Source organism: Lathyrus oleraceus, chromosome 1 (genome assembly GCF_024323335.1).
Source record: "Lathyrus oleraceus cultivar Zhongwan6 chromosome 1, CAAS_Psat_ZW6_1.0, whole genome shotgun sequence".
NCBI lineage: Eukaryota > Viridiplantae > Streptophyta > Magnoliopsida > Fabales > Fabaceae > Lathyrus > Lathyrus oleraceus.
The window spans coordinates 370,966,114-370,986,823 of NC_066579.1; the positions used below are offsets into that span (position 1 = coordinate 370,966,114).

The following is a 20,710-nucleotide window of genomic DNA, read 5'->3' on the forward strand; positions in this document are numbered from 1 at the left end:
TAGCTTGTTAGAATGGGAATGATGTGAGTCAAAGTTAATTGAATGGAACTGCATTGACTTGGCTTGTGATTTTACCTTGTTGAATTGTTTTTTTTCTGATGCCATGAAACTGAACTGATTAAACTTGAATTATGTTGGACTGCTGAACTATATTGCACATTTGAACTACACTTGTTATTTGCTTGAATGTGTTGGACTGGTTTGGAAAATATTTTGCTAAGTTGGATTGGTATTAAATTGGTTTTTGACAATGTTGAACTAGTTTTGGATTGACATATTACCCTACTTGAATTGCTTGTACTTTAGTTGATTACTTTACTGACTGATTGATACATTGCTTGATCTGTTTAATGTCTAATAAGCTGTTGTTTATTTTATAGGGTGTTCATTTCCTTAGGACTCAATTGAGGACTATTGCTAACAAGCTTTGTTGACATCCACAATTAAAAGGTAGTAACTTATTGCCTCTTCTTCTTTTTTTCATAGAAATGACTTATAATATAAGCAATTATATGATAAACGCGGAAATAAGTTGTTTATTCATATAGGGTGTTAGTCCTCTAAATTATTTCCAATCATTTGACATTCAATCATAATAAATATCCAAATTGTCATGATTTTAATAGCATAACTACAACATAGTTATAGTTACTTCACTTCATAGTTAGTAGAAGAATAGATATATATATATATATATATATATATATATATATATATATATATATATATATATATATATATAATTTATTAGTTTGTAATAATCTTCTTTTTGTGACGCGAAAGTGTTTATCTTAGGAAATTCTTCTTTTATGTTGTTTTGAAATAGTTGCGTGAATAATTTAGGAAAACCATGGATAAAAAATGGATGTCTGCCGATCGATTGTCGAAAGAGTACGAGAATGGGGTATTGGAATTCGTTAAGTTTGCTGTTGAACATGTCAAAGACCCCAGTCGAATGAAATGTCCTTGCTTGGGTTGTTGTTATATGGGTCGGGTTGACGCAGATGGATTGAAATCGCATTTACTGATGCGTGGAATTGATCGAAGTTATACGTGTTGGATATTTCATGGTGAGAAAATTAACGAGAATGTTGAACAGAGGGAGAAAAGTAATACGACCTATGCTTCATACGACAAAGACACGGAAACATACGATTGTGATCGAGTTGAAGAGATTGTAGAAGCACTGGATGAAGATCTTCATGATTGTCCTGAAATGTTTGAGAGGATGGTAAGCGATGCAGAGAAACCGTTGTACAAAGGTTGCACTAAATTCTCAAGACTTTCTGCGGTATTAAAGTTGTACAACTTAAAGGCGGGCAATGGATGGTCGGATAAAAGTTTCACAGAGTTGTTGGCCCTTATGAGAGAAATGCTACCGGATGATAATGTTCTTCCTAATCGAACCTATGAGGCAAAAAAAATGTTGTGCTTTATTGAAAAGGGCGTGTTGGATATGGACGCTTTAGAGCAGTCTATAGTAAGTATCTATAAATTGCATTGATATACTTGTTATATTTGATCATATTTTGTCATGAGTTATATTTGATCATATTATGCTTAATGTGTAGTTAACAAAGGAGAATAGTTCTGAAACATCTCTTCCGGCACATGTTTTGTGGAAGGAAGCCCGTGTCGGTAAGGATGGAAAGATTAAAGAAGACGTTCAACAAATATTTGAGAAATGTGTAAGTATAGCATTATTTAAGACAATAACACTTTGACTTTGACACTTTTGAATCGTCCAATTTCGAACACTTTGACTTTGACACTTACTTAAGACAATAACATTACTATTGTGTGTATGTTCATATGATTTTCAGGAGACTCTATCTCAATCTATAGTTCCATATGAAGACACTGATTGCAGGAGCATACTGAGTCGAGCATTAGATGTTCCTGAGTATTCTGGTCGGGTGAGGGGCAAGGGATTTGGGATCACTCAAAAATCCTTGAATATTAAAAAACAAAAGACTCCTAGCAATAAAGAACTGCAGCAAACTTTGGAAGCATTAAAAGCTGAAGTTCTTGAATTAAGAAAGGAAAGAGAAAGAGATCGAGCAGCGGGTTTTAAAGATACTAGTGACAAAGATAGTATCAATTGTAATTTTCAACCGACTATTCCAGAGGTAATTATATATCTTATTATGAAATTAAATTAGCTTAATTTATTTAATTGTCATATATACACATTAAAAATGTCATATTTATTATTGGTTTTAGGGCATTTCACCTTGTCACCTCTACTTAGCGAGACCGACTTATCGGATGGTTGGCAAGGGGAAAGTTCATAACAATTTGGGTGAATTACTTCACACTAAACCGCTCCCTACTGGATCTTTGAAAGTCTCGGTTGATATTGCTTTGGAGAAGGATGCGTTATTACCACATCCTGACGATGTTTCGGATGCAACTTTATTGGGAGATGCCATAGGTTCATTTGTTGCATGGCCGACAGACCTCATTATCGTAGGATATGAGGTATGCTTAAAACCATTATGAACCTTTAGGTATTCAAATTTTTTACGCGCATTTTACGTACACATTTTTTACATGTTAATGTTAATTAGACTCCCACAAAATCCAAAGCAAAAGATAAGGGGATTGCGCGGGAAATCGAGTCAGTTGCATCGCAAAAAGAGGTACATCACAATTATATGCTATTTAGATTCCTGTTAATTCGTCATCTTACACTTCACCTTACTAATTATATGATATTTAGATTCCTGTTGCTAAGAAGACTGAAATTTCCAAGAGGACCGGGGCTAAAAAGAAAAATCCTTCCAAGTATAGAGCGTGCCTCCATACATATTTAGAAACGACAGATATTTCGGATGGATGTGTTCGTTTAATACCTATGGATGGAGCTATTTTTGGTTTTGAGTATGCCGAGCCATTGGGTAAAGAGGATTTTGATCAAATTTTGTATCATACGCAATTAAGCGTTGGTGTTATCAACACATACATGAGGTATATCCGATCTACTTTGTTTAAATTCTTGAACAAGTTATTTACTCGTTTCATATGAATAGTCTAAATGTTAATGATGTTTTTATATAAGGTATTTATATGACAAATTGATGGGTCCGCGTGGGTTGGAGCAAAGATTCTCATTCTTAAATCCCATGAAAACGAACTTAACCGAAATGATAAGAAAACCAGATGAAGTCAGGACGTATGTAGTCGAGCGCTTTATGGCCGACACAGATAGAGAAAAGTTGTTCTTTTTACCGTTTAATACCGGCGACGGGTTAGTTCTTCAATCTAAATTCATCTGTTATAATTTTTCATATTTTGACGTCGTGTAGAAAGTTTCCATCTAACATTTGTTTTATTACAGTGGACATTGGTTGTTGGTCGCGATAAATCCTTTTAAAGAAATTGTGTATTATTTGGATTCTTTACACAATGATTGGACAACATACCCTGCTATGAAGACGATAGTTGACACGTAAGTGCAAATAACCCAATATTCGTGTGTATACTTATTTATTTATGTGAATTGTTCTAAATATTCGTTTATATTTCATTATAGCATTATACAAACTGTTCGAGCACAAAGAAAAATTCAAGTACCAAAGAGAAAAGCCAATAACATTACATGGAATAGAGTGGAGGTATATTAATTATCACAATTTTGATTATATTAGTGATGACACATGATAAAACTTAGGATATTTATCCATATTGTTTTTCCATGTGTAGTGTCCTCGACAGCGTAATAATATAGATTGTGGATATTACACGTTGAGGTTTATGAAAGAAACTCTTCTTATGGATCGAACAGATATTCCATCTGATGTATGGATTTCTAACTTATGAGTTATTTTCATATTTAACACATATTTCTCATAATTAAATAGATTTAACTAAATCATACTATGTTATATTATTATGTAGTACTTTGATGAATATAGATGTGCTTATTACTCAAAAGATCAGTTGGATGAAATTAAAGAGGAATTGTGTCAATTCATTATCGAGCTACAGGTTTTGTGAGGTATTGAACTCTTACTTTAATTTTGAATGTGATCTGAATAACTTTGAGTGAATTCCATTTGCTTACTACAATCTTTATTTGGTGTTGTTTCAGGTTATATAGCATATTTAGAAGATAGAACTAGAATGTGTTGAAATACATTTTGATTAGCATTTTTGGAGGTTATTAGAAATGTGTAGATTTTTTGTAAAGGCAAACATTTTCAAGTATATATATAAATACTCAAAAAACTGCTGAAATTAGAAGTATATTGTGTTGAACTATAATGTGTTTATAATGCATATAGATTTTCAAGTATATGTGCATATTCAGAAGATAGAACTACAATGTGTTGAACTATAAGGTGCATATAGATTGGATTCAAGCTCCAATTTATGAAAATCTGCTGAAATTTGCAATTTACAGGTGCTAAATAATGTGGTGAAAACGTATAAAAAGATCCTCCAAAATTTGGAGTCTTAGACAGGGCTTTTAGGCAAAAAGCGCTGGTAAAGGCATTTTAATTTTGACCTTAGACAGCGCTTTTATCAAAAAAGCGCTGGCATAGGTGGTTAATTCAACAAAATATAGTGTAAAAAAGCGCTGGCATAGGGTGGGCTATACCAGCGCTTTTTCTGTAAAAGCGCTGGTATAGCCCACCCTATGCCAGCGCTTTTTTACACTATATTTTGTTGAATTAACCACCTATGCCAGCGCTTTTTTAATAAAAGCGCTGGCATAGGGGGGTTTAGACAGCGCTTTTTCAGTAAAAGCGCTGTCTAAACCCCCCCTATGCCAGCGCTTTTTTAGTTAATTTCAACATGAAATTAACTAAAAAAGCGCTGGCATAGGGGGGTTTTAGACAGCGCTTTTACTGAAAAAGCGCTGTCTAAACCCCCCCTATGCCAGCGCTTTTTTAGTAAATTAAGCGCTGTCTAAGACCTATACCAGCGCCAGTATAGCCAGCGCTTTTAAGCGCTGTCTAATGTCAAAAAAAGCGCTGTCTAATCCCTTGTTTGGCATAGTGTTTGTTATCATCCAAACTCAAGGATAGTTGCAGAATCAAACTTGTTCAAACATTAATTTTCTAAATCTCTTAATTGTATTTGTTGTCAAAATCACCGTACGTACTAAGACTATTCCAGACTTACCATCAAAACGTGAACAATTAAAGTATTTCTTACTAAACCACGAAAGTTTATGGACCCGTTTGTTTTAGTTTTTTTTTTAATTATTTTTATAGTAAAACATATTTTTGTTTAAAAAAATTACAAAGAAATTTTTCATAATAATTTTAAATGAAAATTTGATTTTAATAGTTATTCTTAAAATGTTATTTTAGGTATTTTATCGTTTTATTGAACTTTTTATATCAAAATTTCAAAAAATCACTAAATTTTAAAACTATTTTAAATAATTTTTCATAAAAATATTTTTTAAAAACAAATTTTTAAAAAAATTACAATTTCGAATATGTTTTGATTTTCGATAATCTATATTTATGTTATAGAATGTACAAATTAATCTTTCGATTTTGAAAAAATAAATTTAAAAAATTTATAATATTTTGAAAAACATTTTTATAACAAAAAATTTTAAAAAAAAATTTTAACTATAAAAACAAGCCATATATCTATATCTATAGTTTTATAAAAATAAACATAATACATCCTTTTTATATAATTAGGATAACGTAACTGTATATCAGAGTTCACAACTTCACCTAGACCATCACACATAATAGAATTCTAACTGTATATCAGAGTTCACATAGATCATCACACAGAAAAGAATAAAACGAAGTACAGCCAGGAGAAATTTGCCAACATGTACCATATATCCTAACGAAGCATATAATCTGCCGGCAAATCACCCTTGGCTGCATTCCACTTTCTTCTTCTTGGTGTGAGCTAACAGGAACATTATTACATTACATGTACTGAGAACAGCACAAAACCTATACATACATATATATACTTTTCATATCATTCTTGAATAGTCTTACGCTCACGTGCAGAGACATAATGCATATACAACCATGAATTAATATCTGTTTAATATATATGTATCGCCAAAAGAGTGTACTTACCATATATCAATAATTAAGATTCTTTTACAACATGCATTTGTCCTAACTACGATTCTCTTCTACTTTCTGAACGGTGATGAAGGTGGCGGTGACTACAAATCATGTACAGTAATTGACACATGCTTCGCTTTACGGCCATACAACTTCTGTAATTCATTTTTATAATGTACACCATGTTCTAACTAAGGATGTTTGGTTAGTTGTTTCCACATTCACTTTGAATGTTTTGTTGATTCTATGTTCATATTACATAATCAATTTTTGAACAGAATCATACAACTTTAAGAGATTATCCTTTATTTTAACTAAGAAACCTTTCTCAATGACCTAACATACATTCATCAGATTTCTCTTATGTCAGGAACATACCAAACATCCTTGATCAGAACAATTTTTCCATTCTTCACTCTGACTTTGACATTTCTTATTCCTTCAATGTTAAGGTACTTATCATCAGCACATATTATCTTTGTCCTCCTCCTATAGTCAAAATCAATTGGCCATTGTTTTTTTCCAGTTAGGTGATTTGAGCAGCTAGTGTTCATATACCAGTCTACGAAATATCCACCATCAGATTGAGAAGCCATCAATAGCACAGATTCATCATCAGAATCTCTTCTCGTTATGTTTGTTTATTCTGACTTCCTTTCCTTGTTTGACCAACAGTCAACAGCAAAGTGGTCAAACTTCTTACAATAATAGCATTTAACCTTTTTCTTGTCAAACCTCTCACTTTCCTTATGATGTTTCTTCTTATCAGAGTTGGAGGCTTCTAACTTCTGATAACCACCACGTTGTCTCTTCTTGGCCTCTGGCCAACACTGCTTTTGATTCTTCTTACCAAAAGATGCTTTCAGAGCCTGTTTTACCTCTCTTTCAGAGTTTCTCTCAGTCAGATGCAACTCTTGTGCCTCTAGATTACTCTGCAACTCTTTAATTCTCATGGTGATGAGGTCCTTAGAGTGTTTAATTTCTACAACAATGTAATCAAATGGAGGAGTAAGTGATCTCAGTATCTTTTCAATAATTACTTAATCAGAGAGAGTTTTTCCACAATATTTCATCTCATTTGTGATCAAAATGACTCTGGAGATATAATCTGGTACCTTCATATTGAGATTCTCATACTGCTTACGTAAAGACTGAAGCTTTACCTTCTTCACTAATGCATCAATGTCGTAGCACCATACCAGTGTGTCCCACACAGCCTTCGCCGTCGTTGAATCAGCAGTCTTCTCAAACACATTTATATCCACACACTGATGGATATAAAACAATGTCTTATGATCCTTCTTCCTCATTTTTCTATGCATGTTTCTATGCGCTTCAGTTGCGTCTGCTGCAATTGTCGTGTAACCTTCATTGGTGAGATCAAGAACATCTTGAGCGCCAAACAACACACGCATTTAAATCATCCATCGATTCCAATTCTTTCCATCAAATATTGGAAGCTTTGTGTTCAAGCTACCGTTTTCTCCATTCATCTTCGTTCTTGTGCAAATTCACTCAGACCTCACCAACATTCGTGTTTCTCAATCCCACATAATTAAGAAATATGATTCTGTTTCGATTTAGATCTTTAATCCACAGTGAATTGAATGAACATGATCAATCACACACGTCTCACGTACACTCGTGTTTCCTGTTCCTGAATCGGAACCGGAGATCTAGATACCAATTTCTGGTGCACAATAATAAAGAAGATGAAGATGACGAAAGAGAGAGAAAGAGATATTTCTAACTAACTTTTTCTTTCAAACTAAAAACGGTTACAATGAATTATGCTACAAACAGAAACTTGAGTTTAGTATTTATACCACAAGAATAACTAAATGAAACTCAAATTAAATCTAAATGCAACTTAAAATGAATTTGGAATACACTTCAACACTTAATCGCTTATGAACTAGACTATTACATTTTAAATGCCTTTTTACTTTGTTATTTGATGTTGTTCTGGATTACTTTAGCATGAAAACCTTTGGTTGTCTTGTTTTTGTTTGTAGTTCTAAGCACAATAGAACAAAACTTGATCCGAAGTCACGTAAATGTATTTAACTTTTACTAAGCATGGTGTTAAAGACATAAATTGTATGATACTAATAGTATAATTATTTTCATATCTAGAGATACAATTTTTTAGAACATTTTTCCTACATTCTTAACCAATCTCAAAAGAATAGTATTCTCATATCTATTTATAAGCCTCATGATAACTATGGATGACAAAAAAACTCGTACATGTGGATACTTCCAAGTAAAGTGCGTCACGGGCATGTGTTGGATAGATTAATGAATATCCACGGATAAAATAAATGGATATTTAATTATCCGATTTCTTATGGGCACGGATACGAATTCGATTGTACCAGTACCCGCAGGTATCTCTATCCATTAATAATTAGCAAAATTACTTAAATATTAACTATTTTAATTTAAAATTATTATTATTATTATTATTATTATTATGTTAAATATAAAACTACTACTACTATTATTATTATTATTATTATTATTATTATTATTATTAGTATTCCTATTATTATTATTATTATATTAAATATGAAATTATTATTATTTTGTTGAATCTAGTATAATTATTTGATAAAAGAAGAAATTAAAAAAAAGTGATTTATTTTTGTTATTGTTTTTATGTGTTAAATTTGAAGCTTTAAAAGAAATAAAAAAAAATCTCATTTATTCATTTAAAAAAACATTTAAATAATAATATTAATGGATATTCTTAAATACTCGTGGATATTTCAAAATTCATGAATACCCGTCTGACGAATACTCGTACGGATATGAGGTGGGTACAAGTATTATATTTACTAAACGGGACGGGTAACAGGTAATTAGTGTTGTGTACAAGTGTGAGTTGGAAGTTCCACATTGCTTAGGAAAGTGGAGGTTAAGCACTTTACAAGTGAGAGGACTCATAGACTTATTGTCTTAAGGTTTTTAGGTTGAGATGTGGCGCTTCCCTCTCTTTTGATCTTGGAGCATTATTCTCATTGATGCTCCTGACTCTCCCGAACTCCCCAACAGTGGTATCAGAGTCTAGTTCAGCTTTGTGGGGAAAGCAGGAGCTAGATTCGGTGTTGGGTCCTTTTATAGGATATGGGGGACTCACACTTACGGGAGAGAATATTGGGTGCAAGTGTGAGTGTTTAAAACCCCACATTGCCTATGAAAGGGTGAAATATTGATAAAGATAACTTATTTACTTAACACCTTAAGATTTTTGGTGAATATAGGGTGTCTCTCTCACTTGTGTGTTGCTCTTGCCCCAATGTGTATGCTCCTCATGATGACCCAAAAGTGGTATTAGAATCGATGGTTCAATTAAGGGAATGACTCCTTGTATCGAAAGTCTTCCTTACATTGTGGTTGTCAGGTGGAGTGTTATGTTGTAGTGATGCAACGAAGGTACAAGTGTATATGGATAAAAGAGCTTCCTCTTGGGTTGGAAGTCCCACATTGCTTGGAAAAGTGGAGGTTGAACATTTTATAAGTGAGAACACCCATACATTTTTCACCTTAAGGTTTTTGGTGAATATATGGTTTCTCTCTCACTTGTGTGTTGCTTTTAACCCAATGTGGATGCTCCTCGTGATGACCCAACAGTGTTATGAGAGTCGATAGTTCAATTAAGTGATCGTCTCATTGTATCGAAAGACTTCCTAACAATGTACGTTGGTGTAAGCCCTAGAGGCCAATACTTTTATGACTTGTATCGAATTATTTATTAATAATAAAAGGATTTTTCTTTATTATATTTGTTTAATAAAGTCCCTAGAATAGCTAGTCCGTTTAATGTATCAAGTGTGACTTAATCATGAGATCCCATTAAACATAAGGACATTATTCTTAAAGTATCTGTAGTCGAGCTTTAGTGTGAAGTGGGATAACATTAAAGCATTAAGACTATTATGTATATAGACTGATGATCACATCTCATGGATCATGGATAAGGAGTTATCAAGTCTTAAACATAGGTATGAATATTAAGAGTAATATTTATACTGGATCGACCCGCTATGAGAATACTATATAGAATGTTATGCAAAGTGTCATAAGTTATTCTCATGGTGATAATGGTGTATACCGCCCTTCGACCTGAAACCACTATGGACCCTAGATGTAGAGTCGAGTGTCTTATTGTTGATCAAACTTTATCCGTAACTGGATGACCATAAAGACAGTTGATGGGTACTCCACGAAGCATGATGAGGGACATGAGTGACCTAGATGGAATTTGTCTATCCTGCGTAACAAGATAAATGTTTACGAGCTCAATATTGAACTGGACAAGGATGACACGGTATATGCTTTGTGTTCAATATAGACATAAGGGCAAAAGGGTAATTGTAGACATAAGTATTATCACAAAAGGATTTGTCAGATCATATGATATTTTCGTGTCTTGGGTAGCAGTGATATGTTGTTAGATATCGCTCATTGTTTATTATGTTAAATACGTGATTTAATATAATTGTCAATGCCGCGAAAACCTACAGGGTCACACACAAAAGGACAGATTGATGAGAGATAGAGTAACTAAAGAACACCGTAAGGTACGGTGCACTTAAGTGAATTGTAGAACATCATAAGGTACGGTGTACTTAAGTAGAATGCAAAATATGGTAAGGTACCACGCGCTTAAGTGCTTTTTGGCATATTATTAGATATGGGTCACATACACTTAAGTGGGCTTTTTAGCTTGCAGCCCACATAAGTGGTTTTATAAATAAAACCCTTGTGCAGAAGCATTTGTGCCGTTGCAATTTCGTCTCTCTCTCTCTCTCTCTCTCTCTCTCTCTCTCTCTCTCTCTCTCTCTCTCAAAGCCTTCATTCGTAACAGCTAATACTGAGATTGAAGGAATCCGTTCGTGTGGACTGAGTAGAGGCATTGTCACCATTCAACGTTCGTGATCGCTCCATAGATCTGCATCAAAGGTTTCAATCGCCACAAGAGGTAACGGTTCTATCACTGATCATGCTCATTCATAAGGATCACTAAAGAAGAATTTTTTTTAAATTCCGTTGCGTTTTGGATCGCTCTTCTCCTTCGTTGTGATGGTCAGGCAGCGTGTTCTGTTATAGTGTCCGCAACGGTGGTACAAGTGTATATGGATGAAAGAGTTTCTGCTTGAGGAAGAGCATATTGGATGGACTCACACTTAAGGGGGGATATTGTTATGTACAAGTGTGAGTTGGAAGTCCCACATTTCTTAGAAAAATGGAGGTTGAGCACTTTATAAGTGAGAGGAACGATATACCTATCACCTTAAGATTTTGGATGAATATGGGGTGTCTCTCTCACTTGTGTGTTGCTCTTGAACCAATGTGGATTCTCCTCATAATGACCCAATAATTAGTGCATGTCCCTCATGAATACTCGTTGTCATCTATAACGATGATTACTCATATGAATGTGCTTTCACTCCCCTTCCGACATTTATCCCTAACCCTTATCACCCAACCAACACTACCATCCCCATTAAATGTCCCACTACATGAATGGAACGAGACCAAAAATGAAAATTAGTATTGTTTAAGGGAGGGGTAAGCTTTGAGGTACAGTTTTAACTTAACCCTCTCTTGTTACTAATACCATGTGGACAATCGACAGGGAAGCACTTGCTTCTACATATTAGAGATCAAACTAAATTCAAAAAATAAAAGAAAATGGAAATTTTTTTTATGAAAAGTTGAAAGTTACAATAAGGGTTATTAGGTTAATATAAGCCCAATGGACATGTTTGTTGGAGAATTTTTCTCTAAGAGGCTGACCCAAATAAACTCATCAATTTGACTAATTAAAATTATCTAAAAACAAATAGAAATAAAAGAAACATAAAATACATTAGGTTATAACTAACTTAAGGGGAAGGCTTTTTCACTCATATATGTGTATATTACACCCTTGAAAATTCGAAATTGCCCTTCAAATATCCAAAGATGCATCTCTGGACGCACCCAAAATCACGTCAATCTTCTCTTTTCTGAGTTTCACCCCAATTTTAAAAAATATATATATAGTTTAGAGATGCATCTCTGTATACTGTTTTAGTGTATCCAGAGATGCATCTTCGAAATACCCTCTGAACTCATTTATGGGGTTTGTTATTCACACAAATGTTTTAAGTAACAAGTCGGTGATATTTCCAGAGATGCGTATCCGGAAATGCCTAGCGGAAAAGTTGATAAAACACCACCTTGAATGATCTTCTTCTTCATGCTAAAACAAGTAACCATTTTAAAACCCTTGAAAAGAATTCTTTCATTCTCAATCAAATTTTCAACACCAAAATATCATTCTTGCATATCAGCACTTCAAAGGGAGCAAAACAAGTTGGAATTGCAGGTAAATATCGACTATTTCATCTCTCATTCCTTGCACTAATCTTACATTTGTGTAATTCAATTGCGCAAAACCCCCACTTCAATTTCGGATTTGTTAGGACATATTTCCCATTGATCTAAAAACCAAATGGAATACTCTTCTACAATATCTAGAAAATTGGAGAATTATCAAGCTCGAGTATTGTCCACTCTCGATTAACAATGAATGGAAGATACGGTTCACCATGCTTGAACTGAATACAGATGATGACTTGAAGGTGATGTGGAGTATCTTTTACTGTTACTTAACAAAGGTCTGATTGAAGTGGATTCGACGATTCAAAGATCATATGAAGATATTATAAGAATGTTGCAACGTCCTGAACCACCTGCTTTTAATAACATGTAAAGTTAAATTTATGTAACGTTTATTTTGGAGTTAATTTATGTTTGTTTTCAATTCTTCCATTATTTCCTCATGTTTCTGCTTTGATCTAACATAACATATTCCGGAGATGGATCTTCGAAAAACTCACAAACAAATGAACTAAGGGGGAAACAGAGTTACATCTTCGAATTAATCTTTTGCTCATACGGAGATGCATCTCCGGATCAAAATTGTGTTCCATTTTCATCTCGGTTGTGTGTGGAAAAATTGTGTTCGAAGATGCATCTCTGGACGGTGGGGACATTTTAATCTTTTTTACGGTGGTGTGGGAGAATCCCTAATGGTGAAAAGAGAAACTCCCTAACTAAAGTTATGTTATTTTTAAACTTTAAGGGATGAATAACAAATATTTATGTTAAGTTTTGTGTATCTTATACACAATGGTTAAATTTGAGGTATAGTTTTAACTTGGTGGTTAAGCTTCGTTGCTTTGGTAGTTAAGCCTTTTTGTTGGCTTTGTTGATGTTAACTTCTCACATATGGTGGTTAAGTTTTTTTTTCTTCCTCTAAGTGTTTAAGTCTTGAGTTGTGGTTTATGCTTGACGGTTAGGTGTCTGATTGTTGATTTCTTCTAGTGTGGTTAAACCATGAGTTACGGTTTATGCTTGATGGTTAAGTTTTTATTGCCTTATTGGGAATTTGGAAGGTTACTCTCAAGAATGGTGTTTCTTCTTGATTTTCTTTTGGATGGAATATTGTAGAGATGCTTGAAGATGATTGATGAGACTCAACAATATGTTGAATACTTTTAAGAGCTATGCGCCTCAACTGCTACAAATTTGATCATTTGTTATGGCTTTGATTTAGCTGAGGTATTTCATTATTCATCTTCTTTTTTTACTTCGATTTCTATTATTCATTCCAAGCTGAAAGTGTTGTGTATACCTTCCAACTTTCTTCATTGGAGATTTGCTAACTAGGCCTAAATTGGTTTGTTAATAAAAAACAATTTTCCCACCCTAGCTACAGAAGTATATTACTCTCAAACAAAAACACTATTTTTTCTTGTTTAGAACTAAGGAAGTTCCATTTAGATGTTGCGGGAAAAAATGGAAGTGAGCTTAACTTCTTTCCTAAACCCATTTTGCCTAGTACTCTAAATCTTAAGTTGACCTAATTTTTTTCATTAAGCACTTCTTGTGGTGCAATCATCTTCTATAGATCTGTTTAGTTAAACAGTTTAATAAAACGTTTGTAGTATTAACACTAACCCTCTAAATACTTATGCATAAGCTATTTTGATTAACTAAAAGAAAAAAATAATATCACGATATTTATATATGTTATAAAATACTTGCGTAAACTTATTTCATCTGATCTTAAATAATTCTTGCTGCTGTAGTATGTTAACCTATGACCAATCTAAACCTTCATTGGTGAAAAAAGAATTTAAATATTGAGTATCAAAATTTTCAAGCACTGGTCATTGTCTTGGTTGATAATGAAAGGATACATAAAGAAGCAAAAGTTGCTTCCCTAAAAGCAAAATCAATTGCTGGAACCCATTCCTTTGGCAACATCGATCAATCTCAAATTGAAAAGTCGTGTTCTTCCGGAGATTTTGCCCAAATCAACAAGATGAAAAGCTCCTTGATTTGCCAAAAGCTTAAGAAAGTATCCAAAGGAGCTTATGTAAAAGCTAGAGACGCTCAACCAACGAAGCATTGGCACAGACACAACCCTGACAAGTAGACACTGTTGAAAATTTCACAAATATAAGTGATTGAATGTAATCACATATGTCGTATTAGTGTCCACAACTTCAATCAAAGGTGTCGGTGTTTCATAGGACTCAACCATCTTAAGAGTATGTGCTGTCAGAACTTACTAAGCTGATGAAACAAATTCAACAGACATGAATAGTTGAGCTGAAACTGTTAAGTGCCACAGAGGCCAAATTTCGCTACTATGGCAATGGCTAATAAAACAACTCTTCAGCCCCTCATAATGATTATTCAACAATTTTTGGGACATAACCTTCCTTTCTGAGCTCTTCATAGAGTAAATCAATTATGTTAGATATGTCTATAGAATCGAGGCATAAGCCGTCTCCAGCACGAAATTCGCGCAACTGTTTATCAATTTCAATCCAGCTACAACCAGGCGTTTTAGTTACACCTTTCTCTTTCATCAATGCTCTCATCCTTGCGGATTCATCCCACATGTTCAAATTTGCATATATTTTTGACGAGATGATATAGTTTCCAGAATTTGAAGGATCTAACTCCAGAAGCATTTGCATAACTCTTTCGGCAATATCTACATTTTTCTTTCTTCGACAGGCACCGTGTAAGGCACCTAACGTAATCTTATCTGGTTTTTCAGGCATTTTCTCAATGAGATCCCAAGCTTCGTATAAATGACCGGCACGTGCCAAAAGATCAACCATACAAGAGTAGTGCTCGATTTTTGGTACCAATCCAAACAATGTACTCATCATATCAAACAACCTATGTCCTTCATCGACCAAGCCTGCATGAACACAAGCAGAAAGCAATGCTACAAATGTTATATCATTGGGGCGGGCACCGCCACCCTCATCTGACATGCGCCGGAAAAGTGATAGAGCTTCCTTGGCTTTACCATGAGAAGCAAGAGCAGCGATCATTGCATTCCAAGAAGCATCATTTTTTCGGGGCATGTCGTTAAAAACCCGCTGTGCACTCTCCAAACTCCCACACTTAGCATACATATCAATCAATGCAGTTGCTACAAATATATCATGCTGAAATCCTCTTTGTGTTGCATAATCATCAATGTGTTTCCCTAAATCCAGAGCCCCAATACCGGCACACGCAGACAGCACTGCAGTCAGGGTAACTTTATTTGGATTAACACCACTCTCCTTCATACAATGAAATAAAGAGATTGCTTCATCTGCCATTCCATTTTGAGCATATCTGTAATGTATAAATAAATCATGAAAATTAATTAAAAAAGAAAGGGTTAACATAAATTACACTATATCTTTCAGCAATTACTTTAACTATTCATTCACAACAATATCCATACTACTCACCCTGATATAACTGCATTCCACGTGATAACATCTCTGCTTAGCATACCATCAAAGATCCTTCTAGCAGACACCAAATCACCACATTTAGCATACATACTAATCAAAGCAGAACCAATATATGAATTAACCTTCATGCCACATTCAACAACAAACCCTTCCACCCACCTCCCCAATTCCAAATCCCCCAATTCACCACAAGCCCCAAGAACACTAACCAAACTCATCTCATCCGGCTCAAACCCAGATTCCTTCCTCAACCGTCCAAACACCTCAACAGCTTCCCTCGCACGACCCATCTTCGCATACCCAGAAATCAACGAATTCCACGACACCAAATCCTTGTGCGAAATTTCATCAAACACCTTATGTGCAAAACCGAATTCCCCACACCTAAAGTACACGGTGATCAACGAGTGAGCGGTATGCAGGTCTGTATCCAGCCCAAGTTTAATCACCGAGGAATGAACTGACCGAGCTTCACGAACGGCTCCTAGGTTCGCGCAAGCGAGGAAAACAAAAGGGAAAGTGAAGTTATTAGGAGTAAGGTTTAAGTTTTTCATTTGGTGGTAAAGATTAAGAGTAAGAGGGTAATCGTTCCATGTGGTGGTGGTAGCACGGAGCATGATGTTGAAAGCGTAGTCGTTTGGGTGAGGAGTAATGTGGGAGAAAATGAAGGAGGAATAGTTGAAATCTTTGAGGTTTATGGATTGAGAGAGAAGGTGATTTGGTTTGTGAATGGAGTGGATTATCATTTGAGTGTGGATTTGTTGGAGGGTTTTTGTGGAGGGACATTGTTTAAGGAGGAAGAGGAGTAATGATAATGGTGAGGGTTTGGGGGACTTAAGGTTTGTGTTTTTGAAAATTGGGTTCTTTGAGATCAGCATGTGTCTCCAATGTTTTGGTTTTTGAATTTTGCTGTTAGATTTACGGGACAATATGATCTATGCGCGCGCATGTTTGTAGTTGGACTCTTTTCTTATTTATGAAGTGTTAGCTTTTATTTTATTTTTTTTAACCTAAGTATATCTTATATACTTCGAAGTTTGGCTAAAATATATGTAAAGTTTATTCAAATATTATTTGGTTTAAAATTTAAATTTGGTTTTTTCTAAAAAAATAATAATTTATAAGCGGTGCTCTTTTAGAAGTGGAGAGTGTGTATGATTTAGAGTTTATTTCATTTTCTCCTGTTATAGGAGAACTATATATAGAGGTCTTTTGGGCACGGGCTAAGAATCTATATAATGGTCATGGAAGGACTTGGTTTCCTTGGATTGTGAAAAGAGTGATTTCTCCCTTTGACGGATCTTTTGTCAGTTAGTCATTGTAGATTCACGCCATCACTCGCATTTAATGAACATGGAAGTCCGTCTTTGGCGACCTCGCTACCCCTTTCAGGCAACCATGCCGCTTCTCAGACGGCCCCTGACTTTGTAGAGATCTCGCTCATCGCCATGGCACCTGGCCTTCGGGCATCCCGGGGCTTCGTCGGATGACTCGCCCCTCTATTGGCGTTCTTCGCCTTTGTTTAAGTTGTCCCCTCTTAGGGCACAATAAAAATATAACAGTACATAGTTCCTCAAGTACGAGGGCTTGAAAAGGGCGAAGTGGTTTGGTAAGAGAGCTCATACTATTAAGGATCCCTTGTACGAATATATCCCATGTGGGCTTTTACTTAATAAGGACTTATAATGTATCCCTCAGACGAGACTATAATTATCCCTCAGGCGAGACTTTATAGTCAAATTCCCTCAGGAGAGACTTTATAGTCGAGTCCCTTAGGTGAGACTTTATATTGGATCACGCCCAAGGAAACTCCAAGTCCCTCAAGAAAGGTGTTTGTTTAAGCTTGTCCGAGGAAACTCTTAATCCCTTAGTCTGAGTTAGATAGAGTGCCTCGCTGATAATACTATAAGTCATTCAGGCAAGGCATTGACCTCTCGAGCGGGACTTCCATCAAGCCTTCAGGCAAGACTTATGATCGAGTCTCTTAGGCCAGACTTCGATCACGCCTCTTGGGTGAACTTATTATGTCTTGATCCTAGATGGGGAACTCTATGTCACTCAGGCGGGGAGTTTATAGTCGACTCCATTAGGCGAGACTTTATATTGGATCCCGTCGAAGGAAACTCTACGTCCCTCGGGAAGGGTGTTTGTTTAAGCCTGTTCAAGGAGACTCTTAATCCCTCGGGCTGAGTTGTATAGAGTGCCTGGATAACAAGACTATAAGTCCTTCTGGAAAGGCATTGACCTCTCAGGAGGGACTTCCATCGAGATCTCAAGCAAGACTTGTGATCAAGTCTCTCAGGCAAGACTTTGCTCACGCCTCTTGGGTAAAATTCATATGTCTTGATCCCGGATGAGGAAACTCTAATTCCCTTAGGAGGGGAGATTATAGTTGAGTTTTTTAGGAAAGACTTTATATTGGATCTCGCCCAATGAAACTCTAAGTCCCTCATGTAGGGTTTTTGTTTAAGTCTGAGTTCTCTGAGCATAATAATGTATAGCCCGATTGATGAGACACTAAGTCCCTCAAGCGAGGAGCTTAACTTCTAAGGTGGGACTTCTATCGAGCCATCAAGCAAGACTGGCGATCCCGTCTCTGAGGTCGAATATGGGTCGCGCCTCTTAGGTGTGATTTGTTGGAAATGATCCCGCTCGAAGGGATACTAAGTCCCTCAAAAGAAAGCTTAGTTAGTCTAAGTTATATAGGCATAATAATGTATAGCCCGGATGAGGAAACACTAAGTCCCTCAAGTGGAAATTTAGTTAGCCTAAGTTCTTAGGCACAATAATGTATAACCTGGTTGATGAGACATTAAGTCCCTTAGGTGAGGTATTTTATCTTCTTAGGCGGAACTTCTGTCGAGGCCTCAAGAAATAACTATAACTAGAATTTATAGGAGGATGGTTGATGTGGAACGCAATGGTGGACTTGAGTTTCTGGTGTAGTGGAGAAAAAGCTAATTTGCAAGGTTAGCACTCCAACGTCCAAGTCAGTATGAGAGTTAAATGAAGCGAATGGGATTTCAATTTGAATTACCTAAGAAATGGTGTGTTCTCTCTTCATATAGTAGGAAGATTATAATATCTTGTTAATCTATCGACACGATATGCAAGAATCCGTCCAATTTATCTTGGGTTGTGATTATCTACTTCCTTGTCTAGGATAGTGTGCTTATTCTGTGCTCAATCTGCTGAGATATTTCACCTTTTGGGTCATAGTTATTGGGCCCTATGGGCGGCCCAAAAAGTTTCCTGCTAAGCCCTTTTCTTTGCTCTAAAGGGTAAGGGCTTTGTCTTATTTTTCTTCTTTTTCCATTCATTACTTATTTCAAATGAAAAGATTAATGTGACTTCATCATCATGAGTAACATGTGCTTTAAATGTTCCCTATACTTTAGATGTCTTTTCACTTGCTAAGATATCGTATAATATTTAGGAATATCAAAAAATCATCCACGATTATTACCTTTTGTTCTTTCGTTATCCGCATTATTTGTAACATAATATCTTCTTGGTTAATGGAGGTGGTACCCATAATGCGTCAAAAAGAAAAGAAAGATGCTTCAGATGTCTGCGTAGATCCTTGAATTTTGGCGACCATTTTTGTTTTCACTCATGAGGGTAAGCTCGAAAGGGATTTCCTTGAAGTGGGTCTCACATCTCACTGGGGTGTACTGATCCTAGAGGAAGAAAAAATATGGTAAGTATGACAGGTGCGTCATCCTTTTTTACGAGTGCACATATTTTATTTTGGGTCTCCGGTTGCCTTTCAACGATTTCAAAGTTGAGGTTCTGAACCATATGATGATTACTCCTTCATTGTTGAATCATGTGAGTTGGGATTTCATCAAAGTCTTCCAATACTGGTGTGATTACTGGGGAGAAAATCTATCTTTGTCACTCTTCTTCCACCTTTTCAAGGTACAACATAGTACATTGAATTGTGCGTAAAGTCATGGTTTATTTACATTGACACAGGTTACTCGCTACTTCAAGATGTATTCTAATGACGTGAAAAACTTCAAGGATCGGTTCTTTATAAATACTTCTATCAATGAAGAGGCTCATGCAAAGATTTGTATCAAAGAAAATGAACTAGAATATCGATGTATGGATTTATTTTATAAGTTCTAGAGCCAAGGTCACTTTTTAACGGGGAACATGTCATATGTCTACAAGGAGGATGATATGTCTCAGGAATAGCTTTACCTAAAGAAACAGATAGTCAATATCTTCAAAAAGTTAGATTACATAGGAGGCATTTTTCTACAAAATGAAGCCTCGATGAAAAGTTTGAAGCGACTCATCAAAATCGCTTATTGATGGACGCGAAGATCGAGGAGGAGATGAAGGTCATTTTTGGTAAGCTTCAGTATTTATATCTTTCTATGATTTTCATCTTTGTCCATAATGTTCCCATAAGATTTTTTTATTTTTGTATGTAGAATCAATGAAATGTGATAGAGTAATTCAATAAATGAAGAGGGAAACTTTGGCTATCCTAGAGATGGTCGATCCTTCAAATGTTCCAACACCCACCATCGTACCTATTTCGACTAGAGTGACGAAGTAATTAACCCGACCTTCCTTGTTGGGTTTGTGGCATCCTCAAGGAGGGACCATCCCAGTTTCCAACCCTAATATCAAAATTCTTGGGGATACTCGAGGGGTGTCAAGCAGTCCGGGAATCCTACCCTCATCCTTGGGTATTTTAGCTCTTATCTTCTTGGCCCAAAAGGGACCTCATACTCTAACGGATACTAATATATCTATTTTAGAGGATTATTGATCTTACCTTGCCAATCTGACCCCAGGTGCTCT

General features: G+C 35.5%; 3 protein-coding genes across 3 annotated transcripts; 1 reads left to right on the forward strand and 2 right to left on the reverse strand.

Moving 5' to 3' along the window:
- The first annotated feature begins 276 nt into the window (after positions 1-276).
- LOC127107470 (uncharacterized) lies at positions 277-4,248 on the forward strand. The gene is made up of 13 exons (XM_051044757.1): positions 277-450; positions 844-1,480; positions 1,572-1,688; positions 1,824-2,129; positions 2,224-2,481; positions 2,571-2,642; positions 2,723-2,970; positions 3,062-3,250; positions 3,341-3,451; positions 3,536-3,617; positions 3,706-3,801; positions 3,901-4,000; positions 4,094-4,248. The coding sequence occupies exons 2-12, from the start codon at positions 851-853 to the stop codon at positions 3,997-3,999; spliced, it is 2,208 nt and encodes a 735-aa protein (XP_050900714.1). The 5' UTR covers positions 277-450; positions 844-850; the 3' UTR covers position 4,000; positions 4,094-4,248.
- Positions 4,249-6,409: 2,161 nt separating this feature from the next.
- LOC127107480 (uncharacterized) lies at positions 6,410-7,474 on the reverse strand. The gene is made up of 3 exons (XM_051044767.1): positions 7,175-7,474; positions 6,733-7,084; positions 6,410-6,621 (listed from the first exon to the last, which is right to left on the reverse strand). The coding sequence occupies exons 1-3, from the start codon at positions 7,472-7,474 to the stop codon at positions 6,410-6,412; spliced, it is 864 nt and encodes a 287-aa protein (XP_050900724.1).
- A 6,763-nt stretch (positions 7,475-14,237) lies between these two features.
- Positions 14,238-16,860, reverse strand: LOC127137265 (pentatricopeptide repeat-containing protein At2g34400). Its single transcript, XM_051063738.1, has 2 exons — positions 15,884-16,860; positions 14,238-15,764 (listed from the first exon to the last, which is right to left on the reverse strand). Exons 1-2 carry the CDS (start codon positions 16,765-16,767, stop codon positions 14,816-14,818), a joined length of 1,833 nt encoding a protein of 610 aa, XP_050919695.1. The 5' UTR covers positions 16,768-16,860; the 3' UTR covers positions 14,238-14,815.
- Positions 16,861-20,710: the final 3,850 nt, after the last annotated feature.

Bases quoted from the DNA above. Each gene is read 5' to 3' on its own strand.
- LOC127107470 (XM_051044757.1), top strand. From the start codon at position 851: ATGGATAAAAAATGGATGTCTGCCGATCGATTGTCGAAAGAGTACGAG. The intron at 2,482-2,570 runs GTATGCTTAAAA...AATGTTAATTAG, and splicing joins TCATTATCGTAGGATATGAG to ACTCCCACAAAATCCAAAGC. The intron at 3,618-3,705 runs GTATATTAATTA...TTCCATGTGTAG, and splicing joins TTACATGGAATAGAGTGGAG to TGTCCTCGACAGCGTAATAA.
- LOC127107480 (XM_051044767.1), bottom strand. From the start codon at position 7,474: ATGCGTGTGTTGTTTGGCGCTCAAGATGTTCTTGATCTCACCAATGAA. The intron at 7,085-7,174 runs GTACCAGATTAT...ATTATTGAAAAG, and splicing joins ATGAGAATCTCAATATGAAG to ATACTGAGATCACTTACTCC. The intron at 6,622-6,732 runs GTTGGTCAAACA...GATATTTCGTAG, and splicing joins TGACCACTTTGCTGTTGACT to ACTGGTATATGAACACTAGC.
- LOC127137265 (XM_051063738.1), bottom strand. From the start codon at position 16,767: ATGCTGATCTCAAAGAACCCAATTTTCAAAAACACAAACCTTAAGTCC. The intron at 15,765-15,883 runs GTGAGTAGTATG...TATACATTACAG, and splicing joins TGGAATGCAGTTATATCAGG to ATATGCTCAAAATGGAATGG.